General features: G+C 38.5%; 1 protein-coding gene across 10 annotated transcripts in view; it reads left to right on the top strand.

Moving 5' to 3' along the window:
- Positions 1-2,237: 2,237 nt before the first annotated feature.
- RGS7 (regulator of G protein signaling 7) overlaps positions 2,238-23,839 on the top strand; it is a 250,979-nt gene continuing 229,377 nt past the window's right edge. For 9 of the 10 annotated variants that reach the window (XM_054162305.1, XM_054162303.1, XM_054162302.1 and 6 more), the window contains exon 1: positions 3,461-3,559. In XM_054162305.1, the coding sequence (XP_054018280.1) occupies positions 3,482-3,559 (78 nt within the window). In that variant the 5' untranslated portion in view covers positions 3,461-3,481. Of the gene's footprint in view, positions 2,410-3,460; positions 3,560-23,839 lie in introns of those variants that run through there. The other variant, XM_054162304.1, reaches the window with a different exon arrangement.

The following is a 23,839-nucleotide window of genomic DNA, read 5'->3' as shown; positions in this document are numbered from 1 at the left end:
CAGATTTCTCCCTTGTCCATGCTATTTCTTTCCACACTGCCGTTTCCTCATGACATACTCTGTAGAAGTTGACAGTGTCTATCTAGTACAAAGCTAATATCCTTTGCTGCCAATATATCTCACTGAAATGAGTTGTGATTCTTATTCTGTGTTGTGTCATTTCACCTTTCACTACTTCATTCTCTGAAGAATATTCTTATTCATGTCAGAGATCACCTTTCTTTACTCTGGTGTTCTTCCTTCGGATCTCCAAGGAGTCCAGATCAGCTCTTTCACTCCTTTTCCCTTTATGTTGTTGTCACCACTGTGACTCCATACTATTGTCTCAGCTAATTTATCACATTCTCTGTTAAATTATGAAGACCTCTGCAAAGTTTGGAAGAGCAGTTAAAGGTATACACAGCAGCTGATAATAGCAAACTTGGATCAGCATAGCATTGAGTCAGAATCAAATCTCACTTTGATCTCATCTCACTCTTTGAAAAAGGTAGAAAAAAGTAAGAGTGGAGATGACACAGTATGTATGGAAACCTCTGTGCTTGAATTGTGTGATCTATGAGTGCACACACCACAAGGTGCAGTGCAGAGTAGATGATGACTTCTCTTTCAGGATCATCCTTGTAGTAAGAATTACTGTTTCCAGAAAAGACACCTTCAGGTCAGAATCATAGTATCAGCCAGGTTGGAAAAGACCTCAGAGATCATCAAGTCCAACCTATTACCAAATACCTAACACCTCATGACTAACTAAACCATGGCTTCAAGTGCCACATCCTAGCCTTTTATGAACACCTCCAGGGACAGTGACTCCACCACCTCCCTGGGCAGACCATTCCAATGGCCAATTACTCTTTCTATGAACTTTCTCCTCACTTTGATCCTAAACTTCCCCTGGCACAGCTTGAGACTGTGTCCTCTTGTTCTGGTGCTGGTTACCTGGGAGAAGAGACTAACCCCCACCTATCTACAACCCCCCTTCAGGGGGGACAATGAGGTCTCCCCTGAGCCTCTTCTTCTCCAGACTAAACAACCCCAGCTCTTTCAGCCTCTCCTCATAGGGCCTGTGCTTGAGACCTCTCCCTAGCTTTGATGCCCTTCTCTGGACACGTTCAAGTATCAAAATGTCCTTAAACTGAGGGGCCCAGAACTGGACACAATACTCAAGGCATGGCCTAACCAGTGCTGACTAGAGGGGCAGAATGACTTCCCTGCTCCTGCTGGCCACACTACTTCTGATGTGGGCCATGATGCCATTGGCCTTCTTGGCCACCTGGGCACACTGCTGGCTCATTTTCAGCCTACTATCAACCACCATCCCAGGTCCCTTTCTGCCTGGCTGCTCTCCAGCCACTCTGTCACCAGCCTGTAGTGCTGCATGGGGTTCTTGTGGCCAAAGTGCAGAACCCAGCACTTGGACTTGTTAAATGCCATCATGTTGGACTCCACCCATCTGTCCAGCCTGTCAAGGTCCCTCTGCATCTGAGTAGCACAAAGCTTACCACTTGTGTTCTTGTGTCTGTTGAATTCTGGCCGTTTCTATCCTTTAGGAAAATTAAAGTATTCCTGTCCATTATATGATAAGGAAGTAAGGCATAAAGACCTGATCGGGTTTTTTTGTCATGGTCAGTACTAGATGTTCACAAATTAGGCAGTTGCCTGGGACATAGCAAAAGAGCCCTGCGGGTGTTTTGAGGCGTCTTCAGGGCAGCTTCCTATTTGACTGGAACGGACTTGCTCTTTGCTCTCTCCATTCCACTGCTCTGAGACATCTGCAGTGCCAACAGAGTGTAAACTCTCCCTAGTTCTCACTGAAAAAAAACACATTAAGTGTCCAGCGTAAGGCAGAGGAACCGATTCCCTGTAGTTGTCGGTAAAGCAGTAAGGCAGAAGGCGACGCACTTTCCCCACCAGTGCCTTTCACCACCAACTCCCCCCATCATTCGCTATCCCTTTAGCCCACATTTTCTTCCAGCCCAGCCCTCCAGTGCTGCTTAATCTCATTTACAGGAGCCGCTGCCAGATCTGCTGGCAGCTGTAGTTCCTCGGCCGCTGTTTTTGGTTAGCGGACCGAAAGCGCCGAGGAGGAGGAGGGCTGCTGCGTGGCTGAGCGGCAGTAACAGCAGCAGCAACAGCACCTTTGACGTGCCCGTCCCCCACGTGACGGCCGCTCCATTGCAGGGAGGGAGCTGAGCCGCCGCCGCTCCGGCAGAGCAGGGGAGAGCCGCAGCCTCGGCGGCGGCGGCACCAACAGCGGCGCCTCCGCCCGCAGTGCGTGTGCGCGCGTCTGTGATGAGCGAGCGCCGCGTCCCTCCGCGCGCTGCCGGCTGACACTGTCCGCGCGGGGCGCGTCAGGAGCAGCAGCAGGAGGCGAGGAGCCGCGGCCACCGCGCAGTGACCTTGGCCCAGGAGGTAAACGAGCCGGGCGGGAGCCCCGCTCCCCACCGCGCCCCCGCCCCGTACCGCCCGCAGGAACGCCGGGGCCCCGCCGCTGCCGCTGTCCGCGGTGCTGAGAGTGCGGGCACCTTGCCGGACTCCGCGCCGCGCCTGGCTCGTCGCCGGGCGAGCCGGATCTCCCGGCCATTTGCTGCCGAGAGGCGAGCACCCATGGGCGGGCGCTGCGGGGGTAGGGCAGGGCTTGCTGGTGCGGTGAAGTCCTCACGCCAGAGGTCTGGGGAACACGGGAGGGCTTTGGAGGTAAGTGGAGTATAGCTCAGCCCTCCGGGCTCTCCGCGACCTCTGGTGTGGTCTGTAGATGGAGCACATTCTTACACCTGCGTGCAAAGCCGGAGCTACGGCATGATCTGAGCTCTTGCTTAGTGCAGCTCCCGTGTGACCGGGGGGAGGAGACGGTGCTGGCAGCGGAGCCGGTGTTTTGCAGTGAAGTACGATGAAAGTAGGTGAAAGCAACAGGAAAGGTTTTTCTGGCTTGTTGCTTCCTTCACCCCCTGTCACCTGCTTCCCTCCTCCGGCATATGTGTAAGAACACACACGCGCTGGTGAATTAAAGAGAAGTTTGAAGTGTCTGGTTTGCTTTTGTGTGTGTGAAGGTTGTGGAAGTTGCGATGGCCCGATCTGAGAGGAGAGGGCACTGCTGAATAAACAGTCGTGGGCTGAGTCGGTCGTCCTAAAATTGTGGTCTGGAAGTGTGGAGTGTCCCTCGGTGAAGCTTGTGCAGGGGAGGAAAGAGTGCTTCATGAGGAGGTGTCTGCATGATATGGTGGTTAGTGGTATGTCAGGGTGATATTCAAAGTGACAATTTATTAACATCTAAATTAGATTAACATATTACATTCATTATTTAGAGCCAAAAGAGAGTAATGACAGTAAATGATGAAATATCTGGAGTAAGAGTATACTCTGATTCTGATAACATTCTGGTGGAAAGTCAGGTCCATTAATCATCAGGGAAAGAAGGACACCTGAGGCGATGTCTTACTGAAACCACTTTTACCTTTTACAGTGCAGATCAGATTTGTGGGACATGGCACAAGGAAATAATTATGGGCAAAGCAGCAACGGGGTGGCTGATGAATCCCCAAACATGCTGGTATACAGAAAGGTAAGCCTCTGTATTTTTCAAAAGCTGAGGAAGGGACTTCAGGAAATGGTGAAGTCCTGGACTCTTTTGCCCAGCAAGTAAGGCCATAATTTTTTTCTCTCTTTAATTCCATGAGTAGATGCTGCTGCTGTGCATTGTGTTGAATGGAGCAGTCTGATTTCAGAACATGATCTCTTACCACTAATTTGGAAGGTTTTGCATCTGTTGATATTTGTGCTGCCTGATGTAGGCCATTTAAATTGCATGTGCAAAGTAGATCTGTATCCCAGGTACTACTAGTGACTCCTGTTTTGAGAAATGATTGGCTCTTTTGTTTGAAATGGTAGAATATGCATGTGCCCACTTTGCATTATGTTGAGAAACATATGGTTTTCAGTTTGAAATACTTGATGTCTTCCATTCACTTCATGCATTGATATATATGATATGTGATGGTGATGGTGCACCAAACTGGAACATGTTTTAAGTTCAAACTTGTACAATCTATTTTAAAAATGAATTAATTTATTTTAAAGCTAAATATTAACTGTATAATACAATATTTTTTATTTCTGTGTCTGGGCAAAGATTTTCAGAGTGTAGGAGAGTCAGAACCCTTAATTTATTTCATGTGAGGGGAAAAACTGATTAAAGATATTATTTATCTGCAGTCACCACAACTTAAAAAACTCAAGCACACACACTCCAGGGATTCTCTCTGGGAAGGATTTTTAATGTAGTTATTCTAATCGCATCAATACACAAATTTCCAGGCACTGAACTCTAGTAATGGGGCTTATTTAGCCACTGTGCTTTCATTTGAGTGGTTGTAAATGCTTGGGGAATTTGAAGTGCATTTATACATATTTTTTTAAAAATAAAGTTTTTTAGATGCATTTATCAAAAAATAATAAATTCTAATAATGAGAAAAACAACTTCATTGACACAAACTGAAGTACATAATTATGCAAATGCTTGTTTATTTCTAGAGCACAGTGCTTTCTATCTTGTTTGTGGTTGTTTTTATCAGATGGAAACAATCAATATTTTTACTTTGTTAGAGGTATTGACTTTTCCTTTTGCAAGTTATCTGTAATAGAAAGCATCTGATATATACTCAAGTTTAGTCTTTGAGGGAAACTGAGGTACCTATCATCAGTATCTGTGGTAAGTGTTCATTTCCTAGAAATGAAAAAAATAATTGTCTCAAATTGATGCATGCTTTTTTCTTCTTCCTATTTTCAAGTATGTTCCTGATTTCTGTTAGTTGGTTATATTTCTTAGTTTGAAAAATTAGGCTCTTTTTACATAAGTGAATGAATTTATTAACTTATCCATATATGTGTCTAAAAAAATAAGGGTTTACCTTTCCAGTAACAGCACAAGTATGTTTTAAAATGCAGTTTTATGTATTAATTTATATGTGAGAATATGCTGTATATATTAGAAGGAGTATACCAAAGCTTATATTGTTCTTTATGTTTCTTTTGATCTATCTAAACAGAATCTTTCCACATTTGTCATGTAGTTCCATGTAGAAGTCTTTTCTCAACTTATTACACAGAGAAATTGTTTCTCTTTTCCCATGTCTGTATATATATTCCCATGTCATGATATATATTTATATCATGACAAAATGTAATGTTGACCTTGAGTAGCCTCATAATTGAAATGGAACCACCATATTCGGTGATGAGAATCCTGCTGATGTGGGGGAAATCTGAAAATGGGGAGCATGGATAGGACACCAACCCTGAGCTGTATGCTCAGCAAATCAAAGCATCAAACACCTTTGCAGTTCTCTGTAAATCAACAGTGAAGGGATGATATCAGTTAGTGTCTTCCAGTGTAGCAGCGGTCATGTTGCTGAAGTGCAAGTGGTGCACTGAGTATTAACCTTCTGAAGAGCAATGATCCTCTACAGTATTTTGTGGCATATTTATTTTTATACATGTCAACTTATTTTTGTAGCATGGTGAATCAAAAAAATCATTTAAGATTGTGCACACTGCTGTTAAGAGTACAGAGAGTACTTGAATACCTTGGCAGTATTCAAGGAATAGACAACAAAATAAAGAGAACTTAAAAAAAAAAAAAGCTCACTTTTTTCTGCAGTATGATATTTCCATAATCAAATGTGTAATAAATTATGTGTCTAGAACATAAGAGGAGCATAGTTAAGTGGAAATCCTTTCAGTTCAGAACATATAATCGCTGGATATAGTTCTCTAATAGCAGCAACTAAATCACAAGATTCCTCGTAATACATTTGAAAACACAATACTTCTCTGTCTGTCATTGTGTTGGAAATCAAAGCACTGTGCAGAGTGAACAAAGAACTAGATCTGCCAGCTTCATGAAGGGCTCTCTTTTTGGCCAATTGGAAAAGTATTAATAGTTGCTAGGAAAAAAAAAGGCAAGTGGTATTGGCTGGCTTCAGATGAAGATTGAATTTGAAGCCTTGCATTTTGAATAACATTGTTGAAATCCATAAATGCAGAATTTTGTAGTACATAAACACATGAAATAGCATACATTTTGTGATGCATGTACCTGCAAGGAACTGATGAGTTACCTTTCACTGCTTGTGTCAACAAAAAAGTAAAATTTGGCCGTGGTGAATGAAGAGCATTACTTTGGCTATAAACCAGATTTGTAATCTGATAATTTTACTAGTCAGGCACAATCTGAACTAAGTGTGTTCTAAACTATGTGGAGTTATAGCCCTGGGTTTACTAAGTCCTTATTCTGTCAGGTGCATGTTAGAGAAAATTCTATATAGAATAAAGTTCTTGTGTTTACAAATTTGATATTTAAAGCTTGAATCATTACAGAATAATTTTTTGCACTTTAAGTAAATTGCAAACTTTTGATAAAAAAGGGTATTTTTCTATTTTTCATAATGTATTTGTTTTGTGATTAGTTACTTATTTGAAGAGTTGAAGAAAGATTATCAGATTGGAATCTAGAGTAATGGAGAGTGTAGATGTCCTGTTATTCTCATAGTAGCTTGTATTCATAGACAAAGAAGGGTTTAGTTACATTTTACTTCTATGTATGAAATATATATTTAAAAATCAGCAGAGGGTAATTAAATGTTCAGTGTATACATAACTTAGAATTAGTTATCTGTGATGGAAAAGATCTGACTTTCTGGTCTGTGCTTTGCTTACTTTTTAAAATCAAACATATGTTGCAAAGGTTAGGACTTTTAATTTGTAAGTTTAGTGGTTATTGTATTGGTGTCTGAACTAGCATAATTTGAGAGATGATAGATTTATTTTGTAGCAGTAAGTTTATCCTTGTCTGAATAGTAATATTTTTCTTACTGAGACTTTGAATCTCTACCTTCCTCACTGCCTTGTGTGTTAAAACAGCTTTTGCCAAAGCTGATTAGAAATACTAACAGTTGGAGCTGTAATGAAGATAATGAGGTGTTTGTTCTGTTCTTGTGACAATTGTTGAAGGTCATGTATGCCAGTACTCATGTATAGCAGGGTCAGAATTTCTGATCTGAATATAGTTTGTAGTTTATCATTATCTGATAACTATGGATTAAGTATGCAGTAACCATGCATCCAAAGCATGGTGCTGAGCAAATTACCATGCAGTGACAACATTTGAGAAAATAGTGATCATCATCTTCTAATAATCGTTTACCTCTCATCTGCTTCTGCCAGAGATGACTTCCAGCATAGTGTGCAGATAATACTGTATTCTCATGTGGATTTTATCAACTTCTTCCTTAAATTAAAGGTACTGGAAGAAAAGCCTATGAGACTAAGGAAGGATATGGTAGATGGGTTTTTTCTAAATGATGTCACTCACTTTGGTAAGGGAAGAATTGGTCTGATACTACGCATTTATGAATATGCTGTTGCAACCTATGGAGACATCTTGTTCCCACTGTGTAAAGTACTGAGTGCTGGGGAGAAAGGTCAGCATTCGTGGCCCTCAGGAATTCTATCTGTAGGAAGAACAGAACTTACCTCCCTGTCCAGTGTGAATGTCATCAGGATGTTGTTGTAGTTCCAAAGTAGTTGGTTGATAGTGAAGCAAGCTGGTACATAGGTAATATTTAAAAAGCAGCAACTTAATACTGAAGGACAGTATAGTTGCTAGGTGCTGTGGAGTACCTTTCATGTGGTGAGACTGCATGTTTCTCTGTACACTCTCACCCTCATGTTTCTATGAACCCCCTGTGCAGTGATTCACTTTGATTCTGTATCCTCTCCAGGAATGGTTACTGTTAGTACTAGGTGTTTTGGCATCGTTTGTGATAAGAGCATTATAAAGGATTTGATTGTTTTCGCAACCGTACAGAACCACTGAAAATGCCAAGGAAACCTGCTTAAAAATATATCTGAGTCTAGCAGGTGGCTAGATCTGTGAGAGGGGCACCTGCCCTGTGTATTGGCTTTGATGATTCCCGCTGGTATTTTTCATCCTTTGTGTTCTCTTCTCCTCTCTCCTAGGTATAGAAATGTATCAAGTGATATTGCAGTGAGAGGTTTCCTGCTGCTCACTGTTCTGTGCTTGACGTGTTCAGATCATTGGCATTAGTGACAAACGCTAAAACTACACACAATTCTGTGCCACCATGTTACTTGATTCTTCATCCCACATGTGCTGTCTGAAAACTGTATGTGCCTGTTTTGATTGTTCATTGTCATTTTCAGTTCCTCTGCTTCTTTCTTTTGAAGCAGTCTACATTTGTAGCTATGGAAACAATGATGCTATTGATAATGATGTACAATACAGAGTTAGAAATTGTTTGTTTTGGAGTTTTGAGTTTTGTTTTCTTTTACTTCAGACTTATTCTTTGTGGACTGCAGGAATTTTTATAGTATCATGTGGTGACATTTGACAGATTCCCACCAAATCTAATATGAACTATAATGAGTCCAAATTAAAATACTTGTGAGTAAATACAACTTGTTAAAATGTGGCTATTTTCCCAATTCAGGAATCACAAACCAATTGAACCATAGCTGTAATTTTTAGTATGGGAACCACTACAACAGCTTCTTCAAATCAGTCTATAGAAGTGGCTAGGGGGAAGAAATTTGACTTATGAAGTCCTTTTACAAATCTAAATCCCATGTCAAGTCTAGAAAGAACAGAATAAAGTCACCAGCAGAATATGTTTAATTGGTTTTCACATGCTATGAAACTTTTCAGGAAAAGTGTTGGGGAAAGGTAAAGTTGAAATTACCCCCCAAAATAAAATTGCCAGACTAGCTCAGATGGAAGCAAATGAAACTGTATTTACAAGTAAAACTACAATCTAAAGTATGAAATGCAATTAATATTTGCAAAATGTGTGATATTTGCATATATTTACAATTTACAAACAACACAAGAACCCCTCTGGACAAAACCAGTGGGGTACCAACAGTTTCTTCCTCCCTGCTCCCTTCCTCCTGGTAGCTTTTTAGCAGGTAGCCACAATAAGAACGCATGCCAAGGTCAGCAAGCTAGCAGAAGCACCTGTTAGAACAAAGAAACCAAAAAGAGAAAAAGTTAGTTTGCACAACTAACTTTATGTTGGTTTCCAGACCAATGGGATTATTTAGACCTTATCATTATCTTCCCTTTTACATCCAATGGTAATTTATTTACATTTTACCACTTTTCTAATCAATTTGTGGAAAACTTTCCTAGGCACAGCCTAAAACTACCACAATCCACCCCTTCTAAATAATTCCATTGTTTTCTAATGCTATTCATCTAATGTAAACCTATATGTACAATAATGAGTAGTAAAGTTCATATTTTCAGTTTATCCTCCATTTTGACTATCTCAAATAAAAGCCAGTGAAGCTTTTACTAGATAACATACAGACGTCTTAACTGATAGGAATGGTAGCTTGGCATGTGGACTATTTAGCCTTTTAAAATTTGGGGCCAGTTTTATGCATGCATGTGTGTATATCTGTGTTTGAAAACTTTGTTCATCAGATGCTGCTATGAATCTCTCTCAGTTTGTACCTCCAAGAAGACGGCTTTATGGGCTGAATTTCAGAGAAGCTGATTTGTCTGTGAAGGTGATCAGGGCATCAAAAATGAGAGACATCACTCTTGCCTTTTCTTACTGTTGTTATCTGCTCTTGCTATAAATATGTTTTGGGCTAAAAGTTTATTTCTGATGAATAGGAACTGGAGAGATGACACTGTAATGTACATTTTATCCATATTTTTTCCAGTGAAGATGCCCATTTTCTAAGATTTTTAGAACTGTGCTATTTCTGTTCAATTGCAGACATCTTTTATAGCCATTAAATTAAATTTGAAGTATTATTCAAATGAGAAATCCTTTTGGGGAAGTTTCTAAGAATTTATCATATTGTATTCATATCAAAGATGTGCTGGCATAGTTTTGGATAACCTTGAGCTGAATAGACCCCAAGGACCACCCAGAGAGAAATTTATCCATCATAGTGAAATCATCATTCTCCTGGCATTCTTGTACCATTCTTACCAAAATCAGGTAAAGCTGTAATTTTGAAACTGTATTAACTCTTTTGACATGCTAAATCCTGTTTGATTGACGTAGCGTGAAATTCTAGGAAGGAAGGATTGTGCCACAGAGGAATAGATAGCAAGCACAGAGGATCTCTTCACAATGCAGTACAGATGTACAAGGATTATTTAGCTGAAAATGAAAATTGCTTCCTGTAACACCAAAGAATTAATTTTTTTCCTTTCTATTCCAGTTATTCCTGATGGTGGGATGGTTGTGTAATCTGAGTGTACATGCATACACACATAGTACTTCAGGTGTCTAATCTAACAAATGGACTGGCAGTTATAAATGCCCTCTCAGCAGTGCAGTCCTGTTGCCCTGGGACAAACAGGTGTCCCTGCTTTTATGATGAAGTCTATGGAGTCAGGAATCTTTGTTGTTAATTAAATAGCAAACCACAGGAAAAAAAGAAAGTGTACATACAGCCCCCATGGAATTTCTTTTGGAAGGAATAGTATGCCATCTAAGCCCTCTTGTATTGTAATCTGATTACTGCTTCATAATTGAATAAACACGAACAAAAGGTTGTATTAGAGGACATTTAAATAGTTTTTGACAGTATCTCATGTACATGTACACTATTGTATTTTTTCTTACACATTGTAAAAATTAATTGCACTAAAGTATTTTGAATAGCTGTTATTTAAAAGCACCCTAAATTCTAGTAGAAAACCACAGTTTTTCTGATCCATTTTTATATCAGGATAAAGAGTTTACTGAATGCTTTTTGAAAGTAAGAAATATTATTGCTTCTTAATACCTACACTTCTCTGAACTACAGACCATTAGAATTATTAATCTGTGAGCAAGATTCTGCCCTCAGATATAGATTCACAGCATCTCTTGATACCAGCAGGAACCATACAATTGCATTTGATATAGAATCAATACCAACAAAAAAGGACAATGTTTAACAATAACCTGTACTTGTTTGAGCAGAAACAGAACTAACCCTGTTCAGAGATTTTACTTTTCCGCTAAGTCTCTTCTAAGTGATGAAACTTTCTGAAGTTAATCACATATTTTTGCAGAGAGTGTCTGCTTCCAGAAGTGCTAATGCTTGATTTTTATAGTTATTGCTAAGGACTGGTATGCAGAAAGGGTCACTGCTAAATCTCATGTACCTTATTGCGGGTGCAGTAAGAGGTTGCATCTTGTGGGAGGAGCTGACAGGATAGGTGGCCCTACACTGACCAATGAGGTATTCCATTCAATATAATATTTGGTATGAAGCTGTGGATTCACAAGAATTAAGCCCTCTTCTTTGATGACCAGTGTCTGAGGTTGACCGTCCAGTCTTTCTTCAATCCCATCCCATGAGTCTATCCAGCTCCAGAGTTTGGTTCTTTTCTGCCACTGAGTCCACTGTCAGACTTCCCACAGCATCCATGGTGATGGTGACATAATTGCCATCAGGGAGGTTAGGTATATTGGTTTTGTATATATTGGTGTATGCTTAATTTTACTGCTATTACTTTCATTAAAGCTGTTTTAAGTTTTCTTTTTGCAATCCATAAGCCTCTCTCTTTCATATTCCCTTTCTCAACCCCTCTCCCAAAGGGGAAAATAGAGAGTGTCTGTCATTTGTCTAGTGGCTGGCCCAGCCCTAACCCTTGACATAAACCTTTGAAGCAGGTATTTTACAAAAAGAATTATCTGTTGTACACTTTTGTCTGTCTGTATGTGGGAGATTATGTAGAACATTTTGTGGCTATACCACAAAATCCCTGATGTTGGCCACATTTAGTGCTGCAAGCATATGTGTGATCTTAAGTTCTTGAGTAGCTTATTTTAGCTGTGTGGTATGTAAAATAGGTGGTCTGCAGTATAATTAAACTTACCTTGCTAAAATTCTGACAAGGTCAACTGTTTACTTTGTACAGAGTACCTTACATTTATCAAAGTACTGCGTTAGGTGGTAAAGTATTACGGTCCTAGGAATGCTGTTTTAGACAATTAGAATACTATAAACAATGTGCATTCTACCTAGCTCTTCACAGTATTACTAGCGTTCAAATTACTTGTTTGGTGGCTATTTTTGGGGTTTTTTTTGTTTGTTTTAAGAATTACTACACAGGGACAAATCTAATTCAAGTTACTAGGAGCCAAATTTTTTTTAGTAGCTTTTCATAAATCGTGTCTATTACTCTGTGCAATCATCACACTACCAGAGTGAAATATTTAGATTTTGTCTCTTGTGGTCAGGTGGAAATACCAGTGTCCATCAGAGCAGAACAACCATATTAATGCCCTGTAAAGTTAATGCATTAGTCTGGTTTCCAAGAGAGAAGACAAATGCCTTTGGCTTGTTTAAAACAGTGATAAATTATATAGTCCTTTATCTCTGATAATTTGGGAAAAACCTGTAGTATGTGAATACAGAATTTTCCTGCTATAGTAAAATGTTCTTCAAAATTTAATCAACTTTTCTCTTCTACAGACAGTTGTGACCTGAAGCACTTGGGTTCATTTATAGTGAAAAAACCATTATTCTTACCTTGCTTCCTCTTTAGCATCTGTAGCATTACTTTTAAATGTTGAAATTTGGGTGACAGGTTGGACTTGATGATCTTTGAGGTCTTCTCCAACCTTGTTGATTCTATGATTCTATGATTCAAATTCATGTTCAGCTGTTCAGTAAACATACTGTCTTCTTATGTTGAGGTGTTGGTATTGTGTTATGAGACACATTCAGAAGAAAAGCATGTGGACATGTTGTGTTTGTATTTTTCTGTGTTGATATATCTGTAGCTGTTAAAAGACTAATGAATTTTCTCTGGGATGTTTTTGGTTTATGTTTCTTTTCTGTCTAGAAACCAAGGGCTAACTGATTCTATGCGACTGGACTTGACAATCCTTTGTATTTCCATGGTCTAACATTTGGAAATAAGACATGTTGTACAGGTATAAACATGTACCTGTGGGCTGTGGATTGCCTCTGAAAGTTCTAACTTTCCTTCCAACTCACTGATGTCTGTTATCTAAAAGAAGACAAAGACAGATGTGGAGATGTCAGTTTATGTTGTCTGGAAGGGTGTTACCACAGGACTTTTTTTTTTTCCCCTTTTTTTTCCCTTTTTATTTCTTCCCTTAAAGAAATTTATTGAATGACTATACTTATTGCTTCCTGTTCAGAAAGAAATTCTGTCTACTCTTTGTGTCCTGTGAAATAGTTTCTCTAATGGATAGTTTAATGAGACTTATTCTTGGTCACTCTGAGAAATATTAAAAGACATGGACCAGATTCAAGGGGGAAATGCTGCATGTGAGGCACTGAAAGAAAAATCCTTAGCATCACATCAATGTATTACTTGCAGTATGTTCGCCTTCATGTGAGCTGTTCCACCTATTGATCTTTCTGGCAGATAAGACAAGAGGGACAGGACTGAAGGAGACCACCAGGACTGTGCAGGCACTTCTGGAAATGGTTCCAGAGTTTCACTAGGTGGTGCTCTTTCCCCTGGGTAGTGAACCAACATCCCATAGGGATGCTGTTCTCAGTGCCTTCCATGATTGATGTTGATTTTGGTGTCCTGGTCAAATTGTTGATAAAGTCTTTTGATAGTGCTTTTAGTTCACTGATGCTTGTTCTGTAGTTTCCAGGATGGGAAGCCTTTAGTGTCATGTGTTCATCAACCAGTCTAAACATTGCTTTTTACACAAGGGAGACTTCTTGGCTTAGTGTTCTGTTGGCAAACTGAAGGGATAATTTCTGTGCATGAAATTCACAAGCTTAAGTATAAAACAAGAGGAGGTGAAGTGATTTGGGGAAACTAGTCAGAAGAGGATGAGAGCAGATTGTTTCTGTTTTTTTTCCCTCTGTGCATGGTAATTGCCTTCACATCCCCTGCAGAACAGTATTTGAGAATCACCAAAACGGAAGCGAAGCTTGCTACAAATTCACAGTTGTTCACGTGATTTCGTCCAAATGTCAATGGCTTTGTTTGTTGTCTTAAAATGACTTAGTGAGAGGAAACTATGTTCCTGTATGTTCTCATTTTTCTCCCTTATTCTGCCTTTTTGATGTGATCTGTACAGGCATGGTAAATGGATTTTAGCTGAGTAGTCTACAGTTGACATGAATATTAGCACTGATTTTCATTTTAGCCGTATTTGTTGTTTTCATGTGAATATTTTTGTCCCTTTTTTTTTTTTTTTTTTTTTGTGGGCTATCATGAATAGTATTAATAAAATGGACTATTTATGTGCTTATGTATTAGCCAGTTGGACTCTGGAGTGTTACTAGAAAAGGTTTGTGCATTGCATTGTCAGCTGTCCTTGGGATGGGTACCTTCTTCAACACTGGAAGCATGTAGAAGATGCAGTTAAGAGAGGGAAATGCTTCTCCCTTTTAAAATATTTTTTTTTTTTCTTTGTAGAAGTAGGGATAACATTTTACTTTCTTTATGTGGCCCTAAGTGCAGAGTAATTGCTGTTCTCACTCCAGTTATTAAGGTTAATCCACTGAAAAGTAGTTCATGGTTCCTGTGTCAGTGAAATTCTACAGATGTTGTTATGCGGTGTTTGTACTACGCTAGAGGTGTGAATTCCAGCTTTTTTCCACTGAAGTAGGCTATATTGTAGTATGAACTAAATGATACATTACATTTTGGTTATATTTTACATTTTCCCTTTAAAGCAAGTCAATATAATGATGACTTTTGAATTAATTGTCCTTCTACAAGCTAAATAAGTTTTCATAATTGACATATCAATTGTAACATTAACTATTAATGCAGTGAATAACTTCTGATAAGTGAGAATAAATGAGTTGATAGACATTAGCCAGTGTAACACCTTTTCCCTGAATGAAAGAGATGGATTGAGTTTTGGGGTTACAACCTGCATTAGAACACAGTGGGAAAGAGTGGCAGATAGCATGTTTTACTGAAGTGCAATGGCAGCCATAGTTTTCACTAATGCTAGGATGATTTGTGATGAATGATCCATTACATCACTCTTCTAATCTGTCAGATCTCAGCAGATTGCCTTTGTTAAAGAGTGAATGTGATCATTCATAAGGAAGCTCTGAGTGCGAGAAAGTCTAGGTTGTGCTGCTGAATGGTTTTGAATAAATCAGCTGGTATCAAGCAAGCTGAAAAGCATACAGACACGAGGTGAGGAGAAAGTTCTTCACAGAGAGAGTTGTTAGCCATTGGAATGGGCTGCCCAGGGAGGTGGTGGAGTCACCATCCCTGGAGGTGTTCAAGAGGGGATTGGACATGGCACTTGGTGCCATGGTTTAGTAGTCATGAGGTGTTGGGTGACAGGTTGGGCTTGATGATCTTTGAGTTCTCTTCCAACCTTATTGATTCTATGATTCCTTAGGATGAAATAAAAGGTAGGCATTATTTTAAAGAATGTGAAACATATATCTTAAAACTAAACAACCCCTCCCCACTTTTCTGAGTTAGGAATATTGGAACCACAGGAACTGTTCATTTGTGCCACAAAACCTGTAAATTTCTCAAGGCAGGAGAAGTTTTGTAATTTTACCAGACTGTGATTTGCTTAAGAGCAAGGAAAGTACCTAAAACCAAATACTGCATTTAGAAAGTTTGGCAGTGGGAATGTGGATATGAATCATAGTCCTGCTGTCCTGTTTGACAGAATGGTAGCAATTTTGTACCTCTGTGCCTCATTAGAGATACAACATTTGGCTTTCAGATTAACAGATTTTGTATCACTTTTGAGTGATCATCTTGGATAATTTTATCTGACTCCCAGTAAAGTGTTAAGTGGAGATATAGTGGCTGAATCTCCATGTGGTGTCCTGATAGTAGACTTTGTAGGGTCATCACTTCTGTTTCTTTACCTGCTTCAAATTCTTCAGGGACTGATGACAGAGGGAAAGGAGGTGTGCATGACCTACAGTACAGGCCCATCTGTGAAGACCAGATGGCATTGTAACAATTTTTCCGATTATTTGGTTATTTTCCCTTCCATTTCCTGTAAATCATCTAGGGGAAACTTGTGCTGAAAGAAGCATGAGTGATGGAAGTGCTGACCTTTATTGAGGGAATGGCATTTTGTGTTTTCTAACCACTGCAGCCTATTCTCACTTCTTTAATGCCTATAAATGCCATGCTTGAAATAATATGAAAACAGAAGCTGTAATTGTACCTCTCAGCAATATATCCTAACATTCACCACACAGAAAGTCTTTCAATCTGCATTCATGTGAATATTGTGAGTTTAATATGAGTATCTGTGATTTGAATGAACCTGTGCAGCATCATGCACCATATTTCTGTGAAACATGAGAACAGCAAAACAACTTGCTTTTTTGCTTCTTTTGTTTGGCAAATCTTACATGCAAAGGCAAGATTTTTTTTCTTTGTCTAATAACAGTATTAGTAATGTAATCAGAGTTATTATTTGTCCAGTTAGAAAACTCCACACAGATAACACTCATATCTATAGCTTTAATTATCCAATTATTGCTAATTTCAAATATTAGTATAGTTAAAACTGATATACACAAGTTGTTTAGTATCTATTTCTTTCTCTGCTGCCAGGCTCAATTTTTCTAGGGTCCTCGGGTCAATAGAGCTAAGTTATTTTCTAGAAGGGTGATAAGGGGTTACATCTGTGATCTGCATCCTGATAGAGTATGATGTTGACATTGAGTATTTCTTCCTCATTGCTCTTGGATCTGCTTATATTTATTGCTTTGTATTTGCTAACACTGTGGTCTTGTTTTCTCTTTCTTTGTTGCTTTCCAAGTTTTAGTTCTGCCCAAGTTTTATTTTATATCCAAATTTTACCATATATGGGATCTATTACTCAACTCCAAGGCTGCATTCCTTTACTGGGAATTTGATGATAGATGATTTTCATTTTTAGCCCTGGAGCCCAGGTATCATCTCGTCCCACTGCTTTCCAAAGCTTCTGCTGTCATGTGCTACATGGAACTTTTGGGAGCTTCTGTTATAGACCCTTATCTTTGTTGAACATAAATACTACTTTATTAGCACATCCTTATCACCCCCTTGTATTAGGGTCATTGACTTGTTCACTGTACAAAAACAATGAACCATTGGAAAACCTGCATGTCTACAGATACATTCTATGGTTTGGTAATTACTTGCTCTTAATTTTGCTCGTATATTACCATAATTACCTTGTAACATTTTTCACATTAAAAGGCAAATTAGTCTGGTTGTAGATATGAAGAACTTTATTTAAAGCTTCTGAATTTTGCCATTTCTAAAGTAATAAGAGAGCCACAAGATTTGTCTTATAAATTTTTCATGGCTGTGGACCACAATATACGAGTCAAAAGGAGGTTTATAAAAGAGGTCAAATCTGCTGAAGAATAAATTCTGTCCATGGTTGTTATCAAAACCCAGTCATTTGTACAGACTGAGACTGTTAGCGTAATCTAAGAGGCCCCATTAAAAAACATGACCTTTAGCAAGCAAGTGATTATTACCCTTGTCTTCCACTCAGTTTTTAGAACTGATGCCTGACTTCACAGCAGTTTGAACTTTGCAATCATCTTAAATGAATGCAGGTTGAAAGACCTTATTAAATAAAAAGCAGAAGTAGAATTACTTTGGGCATAATTTGAACATCCTCTTGGATTAATGGCATTTACAGTATTAATCAGAGAGCCTGAAAATCAGTTGTTGATGGCTATAATAATTGAAGCATCTCAGCTGACGGTGTTGATGCTCTTGAATCATGATACACATGAAAGGCAGTTTTATTTGCACAAACTTTTCTTGTGTTTCCAAGTGCAGTCTGTCATCACTGACTATTTTTAAAAAAGGCTAAGAATTCCAACTGTGTTGTGAGTGAGTATTTTTTTTTTAATCATGCAATATTGCTGTGAAAGCTACAACTCTAAATCAGCTAACAGTTGCAAGTGTTGTTTATAGAAGCTCTTTTGGAACCAGGTATCTCCTTAACCACTGCAACCAATGACTTATTTGTTAATTTTTAGGCAATAGGAATGGAAATTCTAAACAAGAAAAACTGTCATTTTAATAATAATATATGAGGGGCTTTTTCAGTTTAGGTTGTGCATATTTTTTTCACATCTTGATGTGATCAACCAGATGTTTTAGTTTGGGTGAATACAGCTGTAGGTAGTTTGTGCTTCACAAAGGTGGCAAGAAAAAGTGCTTTTTATCTTACAAAGTGACAAATAGATAGATTGGTTGGGTTTTTCCTACACAGTACTATTGAATCTTACAGCTTAGAAGTAGTGTGGTAATGTCTGAGATCTATTTCTATTCACTGTTCCTCAAATAGAATTTGTAGTTTCTGAATGTTTCTGAAAGTTTCTAGTCATGAGGTCTGTGGTGACAGGTTGGACTCCATGATCTTTGAGGTCTCTTCCAATCTTTGTGATACTGTGTGAATTTTGTGGGAATTGGATTTTGTTTTTTTTTTTTTAAAGGAAGCAGACTTTTTTTTTAATATGCTCAAAGGTAAAGAGAATCTTTGATACGCTGTTTAATTACTAACTTCAGCCATACTTCCTCAAAGGAAGTATGTTTATTTTCTTTCCCTTTTGAAGTACAGTGAATTCCAGTTGTCAAGTTGGTTTTGAAATTTCTATTACTTTATTACATTTTTCTATATATACTTTTTAGAGTTTTTAATTTAGAAGAGCTGTATGGGTAGTTGCAGACTAAGTTGTACACCCTTGATTTTGTTTTGTGAAACACATGCTTGAATGTGGTCCGCATCAGTGCAGGTGTCCTCAAAAAAATGATGTGATTTTTACAAGTATGGTGGGTTTTCACCACGTATAATGTGATATCTGCCCTAAAAGGGTAAATAACCACATGTATGCAGAATTTGGAAGCAAAATGAAATTATTATTTACAGAAAAGTAGGTTAAATACAAAAGTACACTAAATACAGAAGGTAATAAGCATCCAAAAAATATATATTTACAGATAAAACTAAACAATAGAAGTTCTTCACCATGAGAGTGGTGAAGCCCTTCAATGGGTTGTCCAGGGAGGTGGTTGAGGCCCCATCCCTGGAGGTGTTTAAGACCAGGCTGCATGAGGCTCTGGCCAGCCTGATCTAGTGTGAGGTGTCCCTGCCCATGGCAGGGGGGTTGGAACTAGATGATCCTTGTGGTCCCTTCCAACCCTGACTGATTCCATGATTCTATGATCTAAACTTCATCCTCCCTCTGTACAGACTCCCCCTTGTACACAAAGGGAGCCCACATCCCCTGGACAAAGGTCCAGAGGGCTGTTACTAGCCAACAAGTTATTGTCTGTATCTCTAGATCTCACTGCTGTTTCTTGCCAATAGCCTAAACAGAAACTGGCAAGCCAAGAGAGAAGGCAGAGACAGAGAGAAAGAAACAAGGCAAGAGAGTGAAACATGCTGTGTTCCCAGATTATATAGTAATACATTTTAAAAAAAAATATTTTGCAGGCCAATGGAATAAGATAAATATATCTCTTAATATTCTGTTCAGCCCCTTTGAAAAGTCCACCCCTTAGGACTGTCTATTTTCTGGACTCTCAAATTCTCTGGAAAAACATATTTACAGTTAAGACATTAGTCTTAACCTGTAACAGCAAGCAGGAATCTGGTGGATGAATTGATGGATTTCTGTGTGCAAGCAAGACAAACAGCATGAATAAACCTTATTTGGCAATATTACCATATTATTTCCTAATGTAAAATTATGTTGGAGAAGAAAATATTTAGCAAAAGTAACTTTGGCTTTTGTTAGCAGATTTGAGGGATCAAATGAGCTAGTTGTTATTCTTATTTGCAATTGCCCTAAAGATCTTGACTCTTGTTCTGTTTGGGAGGCTTCTAAGTTTCAAAATGATATTTTTTCTCATATTTGCAATCATCACTTCCATTCTTGACTATCATAAGTCAAGATGTTGTAAATATTACCTGTAGGTGCTTGTTAGAACAAACATTTCTATAATTCTGCAAGTGAGTGATAATACTGTAAATGCACTGGCCAGTGTGTGCTTAAAAGAGATCCACTATTTAATAGTATCTAATCTGTAGAATAAAATTAAAAACCTTTAGATAGTGGCAGCTCAAAAGCACAAGACCATGATACAGTGGTGAAGTCTCAAAAGTGCTGGAAAATGTTTTGGCACTATACCTTTAGGGAGTATTCTAAACTATAGTTAGTAGAAAATAATAAAATATTTTTCTGACTGCATAGCCATGACTATCTGAAGTTTGACAAATATGAATAACATAGTATGTCAAGCTTGATGATCTCAGCGGTCCCTTCCAGCATAAACTATTCTAGTATTCAGTAGTTATCTGAAAGGGATTTTTCAGTTATGCTGTGTTTTGTTTTGTGTCCCAAAGTGGTTTGGCAGGATGAGATTTCTCATTCCTCCAAAGAGACAGTAGGTTTTACGAAGTGCTTTTTGAAACTACTATTTTTAAGGATGCCAGATACCTTTTGAATTTCATAGCCAAAGCGTGAAACACTCGTTCTGGAATAGTACAAGAACTCCTTCACAAAAATTTCTGAAACAAATTGGAACTGAGATGTGGATGTTCAGAAGCAAAACCAAACGAAAGTACTCATAAATAACAATTTCACGCCTGACTATCTTTTGCACTTTGAAAAACATCACTTAATATATGTGTTATTAAAATATCAAATCACAAAGCTCAGAAATCTGAACAAAATAGTTTCACCAGAAATCAGTAGGCAGTTCTAGGGAAAAATGGTAAGAGTTTCCATTTTTATTTCTTTATGTCACTTTAGCAATACTTTTTAATATGTATCTAACATACGTTCAATATGTCTTAGAATCATAGAATCAGTCAGGGTTGGAAGGGACCACAAGCATCATCTAGTTCCAACCCCCCTGCCATGAGCAGGGACACCTCACACTAGATCAGGCTAGCCAGAATCTCATCCAGCGTGGTCTTAAACACCTCCAGGGATGGGGCCTCAACCACCTCCCTGGACAACCTATTCCTGGGCTTCACCACTCTCACAGTGAAGAACTTCCTCCTCATGTCCAGCCTGAATCTCCCCACCTCTATCTTCATTCCATTCCCCCTAGTCCTATTACTACCTGATATCCTAAGAAGTCCCTCCCCAGCCTTCAGATACTGGAAGGCCACAATAAGGTCACCTCGGAGCCTTCTCTTCTCCAGACTGAACAGCCCCAACTACTTCAGTCTGTCCTCATAAGATAGGTGCTCCAGCCCTCTGATCATCCTCGTGGCCCTTCTCTGGACATGTTTCAGCGCATCCAGGTCCTTCCTGTAATAGGGGCTCTAGAACTGGATGCAGTACTCCAGGTGAGGTCTCACCAGAGCGGAGTAGAGGGGGAGAATCACCTCCCTTGACCTTCTGGCTATGCTTCTCTTGATGCAGCCCAGGATCTGATTGGCCTTCTGGGCTGCAAGTGCACACTGAGAGTTCATGTTGAGCTTCTCATTCCACCAGCACCCCAAGTCCTTTTCTTCAGGGCTGCTCTCTAGCCAGTCACTGCCCAGCCTGTATCTTTCCAGAAGGCTGAGAATTACTATTGCTGATGCTTACTGGGATATTCAGTGACATGATTCAGAAAAGCAGTAAAGCGACTATATAAACATGCAAAGCTTTACTGAATATCTTAGTCTTACTTAATGGTTCTGAAGAGTTCCAAAACATTTTATCACAAGGTTGATTTTGCTGTATTCTATAAATAACTTACGTTCAGTTTCAGCACTTCTGCTGAAATTAATGAAAGTACTGTTTGAAAAAAAAACCAACAACCAAGACAAAACCAACATTTCAAAGAGGAACAACAAACTCTCTGGAGAACATCTAGTTCAGTTTCCATCTCAGAATGAGTGTTTCCAAACTAAATCAGGCCAGCTGCATTTACTAACAGTTCTTTCATGTTTGTGAGCAGCAAGGGAGAATTACAGAGGAGTTTTGAATTGTAGCAATAGAAAAGCAAGAAAAGTGGTTTGAACAGATTTGTATGGGATTTCTTTGTTGAGATATTATGTTGGTAACATTGGCTTTTGTTTAAAATTTGAGATATTTTTAATGTGAGGAGTTTTAGATTTGCTTTTCTTGAACATTTCATTTTTTAGATGCTTCAGCAGATGTTTTTTATTTATTCAATTGGTGCATTGAAATTCTATTTGGAGACAAATATAATGTTAACCTGCAATGAATGAAATAAAATTTACCCATTTAATTCTGAGAGAAAAATCCGTATTTCCAAATACTGATTTTATAAAATCTGTTTTACTTTTGGCAAGGTCATCTAAGAAAAGCTATTGTGTACAGTAGAAAGATGTATTTGTAGCCTAAACTGTGAGATATTTAGCTATAATTGCTTATTTTGCAAGGTCTTTCTGCTTAAGCATGGACAGGTCTTAACAGTTACTCTTAGATCGTTATCAGCAAAGTGGAGGTAATGTGATAGTTTACTATTCTACTGTTTTTCTATACTGTAAAAGATTTGGAAACTACTTCATTGGAATAGCTAAATACATAACAATAATATCACTTCCATTTAGAATACATCTATAATGTAAAATTGGAAGAAGATCGGCTACCAATTTTGCAGTGCTAAGATGATTAATTTGAAAGACTAGTATGGCTGTCCTTGTGTTGTACTCCTGCTGGTACTATAACCCTTTGGAAAGCATGTCTGTAAATTCAAATCGCAATCTAACATGGGAAGCCTAGATTTAATTGTTATTGAAGAGTTTGTGTGTGTGTGTATCCCCACGTAATTGTGAATTATAACGTTTATTGCAAGCATGGACTCCTATTAGTATAACTTTAATTACTCATTTCTTTTTCTGCTTAACTTTGCTTAAAGTAATCTGAAACAAGTTTGGATTAACAGCTTCCTTTTCCTGGTTATTTATGAGAGTGCATGAAGGGAGTGGTTAAGCATCTGTGACTTGCAAATTTGATGTTCTAACAAATAGGTCTAATGATTTTGTCTGCTTAGTGAAGTGAGAAGCTTCAGCCAGTCTAAGTTCATTTTGAGCCAGCACTTATGTCTATGTAAACTATAGGAAGATTAGTAGCACCTTCTTTCACTCTTTCCTCACCAGTTCCTGAGTGACACAAGAAAAGTCTTTAAGAGCTCCAAAATAAATGGTTGTGTGTAGTCATAACAAAAGACTGCTAGTAAGGAACTTGCTCTTTTGTGGAAATGTAAGCTGTTGTCAAGAAATTTGAGGTAGCAGATGTCCCACATCCTCTCTCCAAGTATACATTATGTCCAAAACATCCTAATATGATACGAAAAACTGTGGCCAGTTACTTTGTTGTAAAACAAACTTATTTTGTACATAACTCTTCTGAAATTCATAATCTATCTTCTCATGTGGAAGGGAAACTATTTTCTATTTGGTTAATTAATATTCTCTTGCTGAATGTTTCATGATTGTCATGGGTTGTTTACACCTGTTCTGGCTAATAGAACTGTTCCTGGCACACATCCTGTGGAACACACTTTAAAGAGTACTACAGTACTGCATGCAGATTATCTGCGTCATTTATCATTTGGCACATACTCTGCTTTGTACTAACATGCTGATTAATCTTGATTGTCTTACTCTGCTGGTGTTTTATATTGGTGAAAGAGAAACTTCCTGCTATATTCTGTGTTTTGTACAAAGAAGTATCGAGCTGATATGCTCTCACAGTGTTTCTGATGAGTTGGCTTCCAGCACTGTGCTGGAAACCATCTGTAGAAGTCAGGCATAATATGTGCCAGTCAGTTCTTAGTATGTGCTCTACTTAGGGACACTGTGTGGATGTGATGATAAAGCACTCAGCAAG

This window comes from Dryobates pubescens, chromosome 6, assembly GCF_014839835.1.
Source record: "Dryobates pubescens isolate bDryPub1 chromosome 6, bDryPub1.pri, whole genome shotgun sequence".
Lineage (NCBI taxonomy): Eukaryota > Metazoa > Chordata > Aves > Piciformes > Picidae > Dryobates > Dryobates pubescens.
Note: the sequence above shows the minus strand (reverse complement) of the source record. Positions and strands in the feature narration are given on the sequence as shown.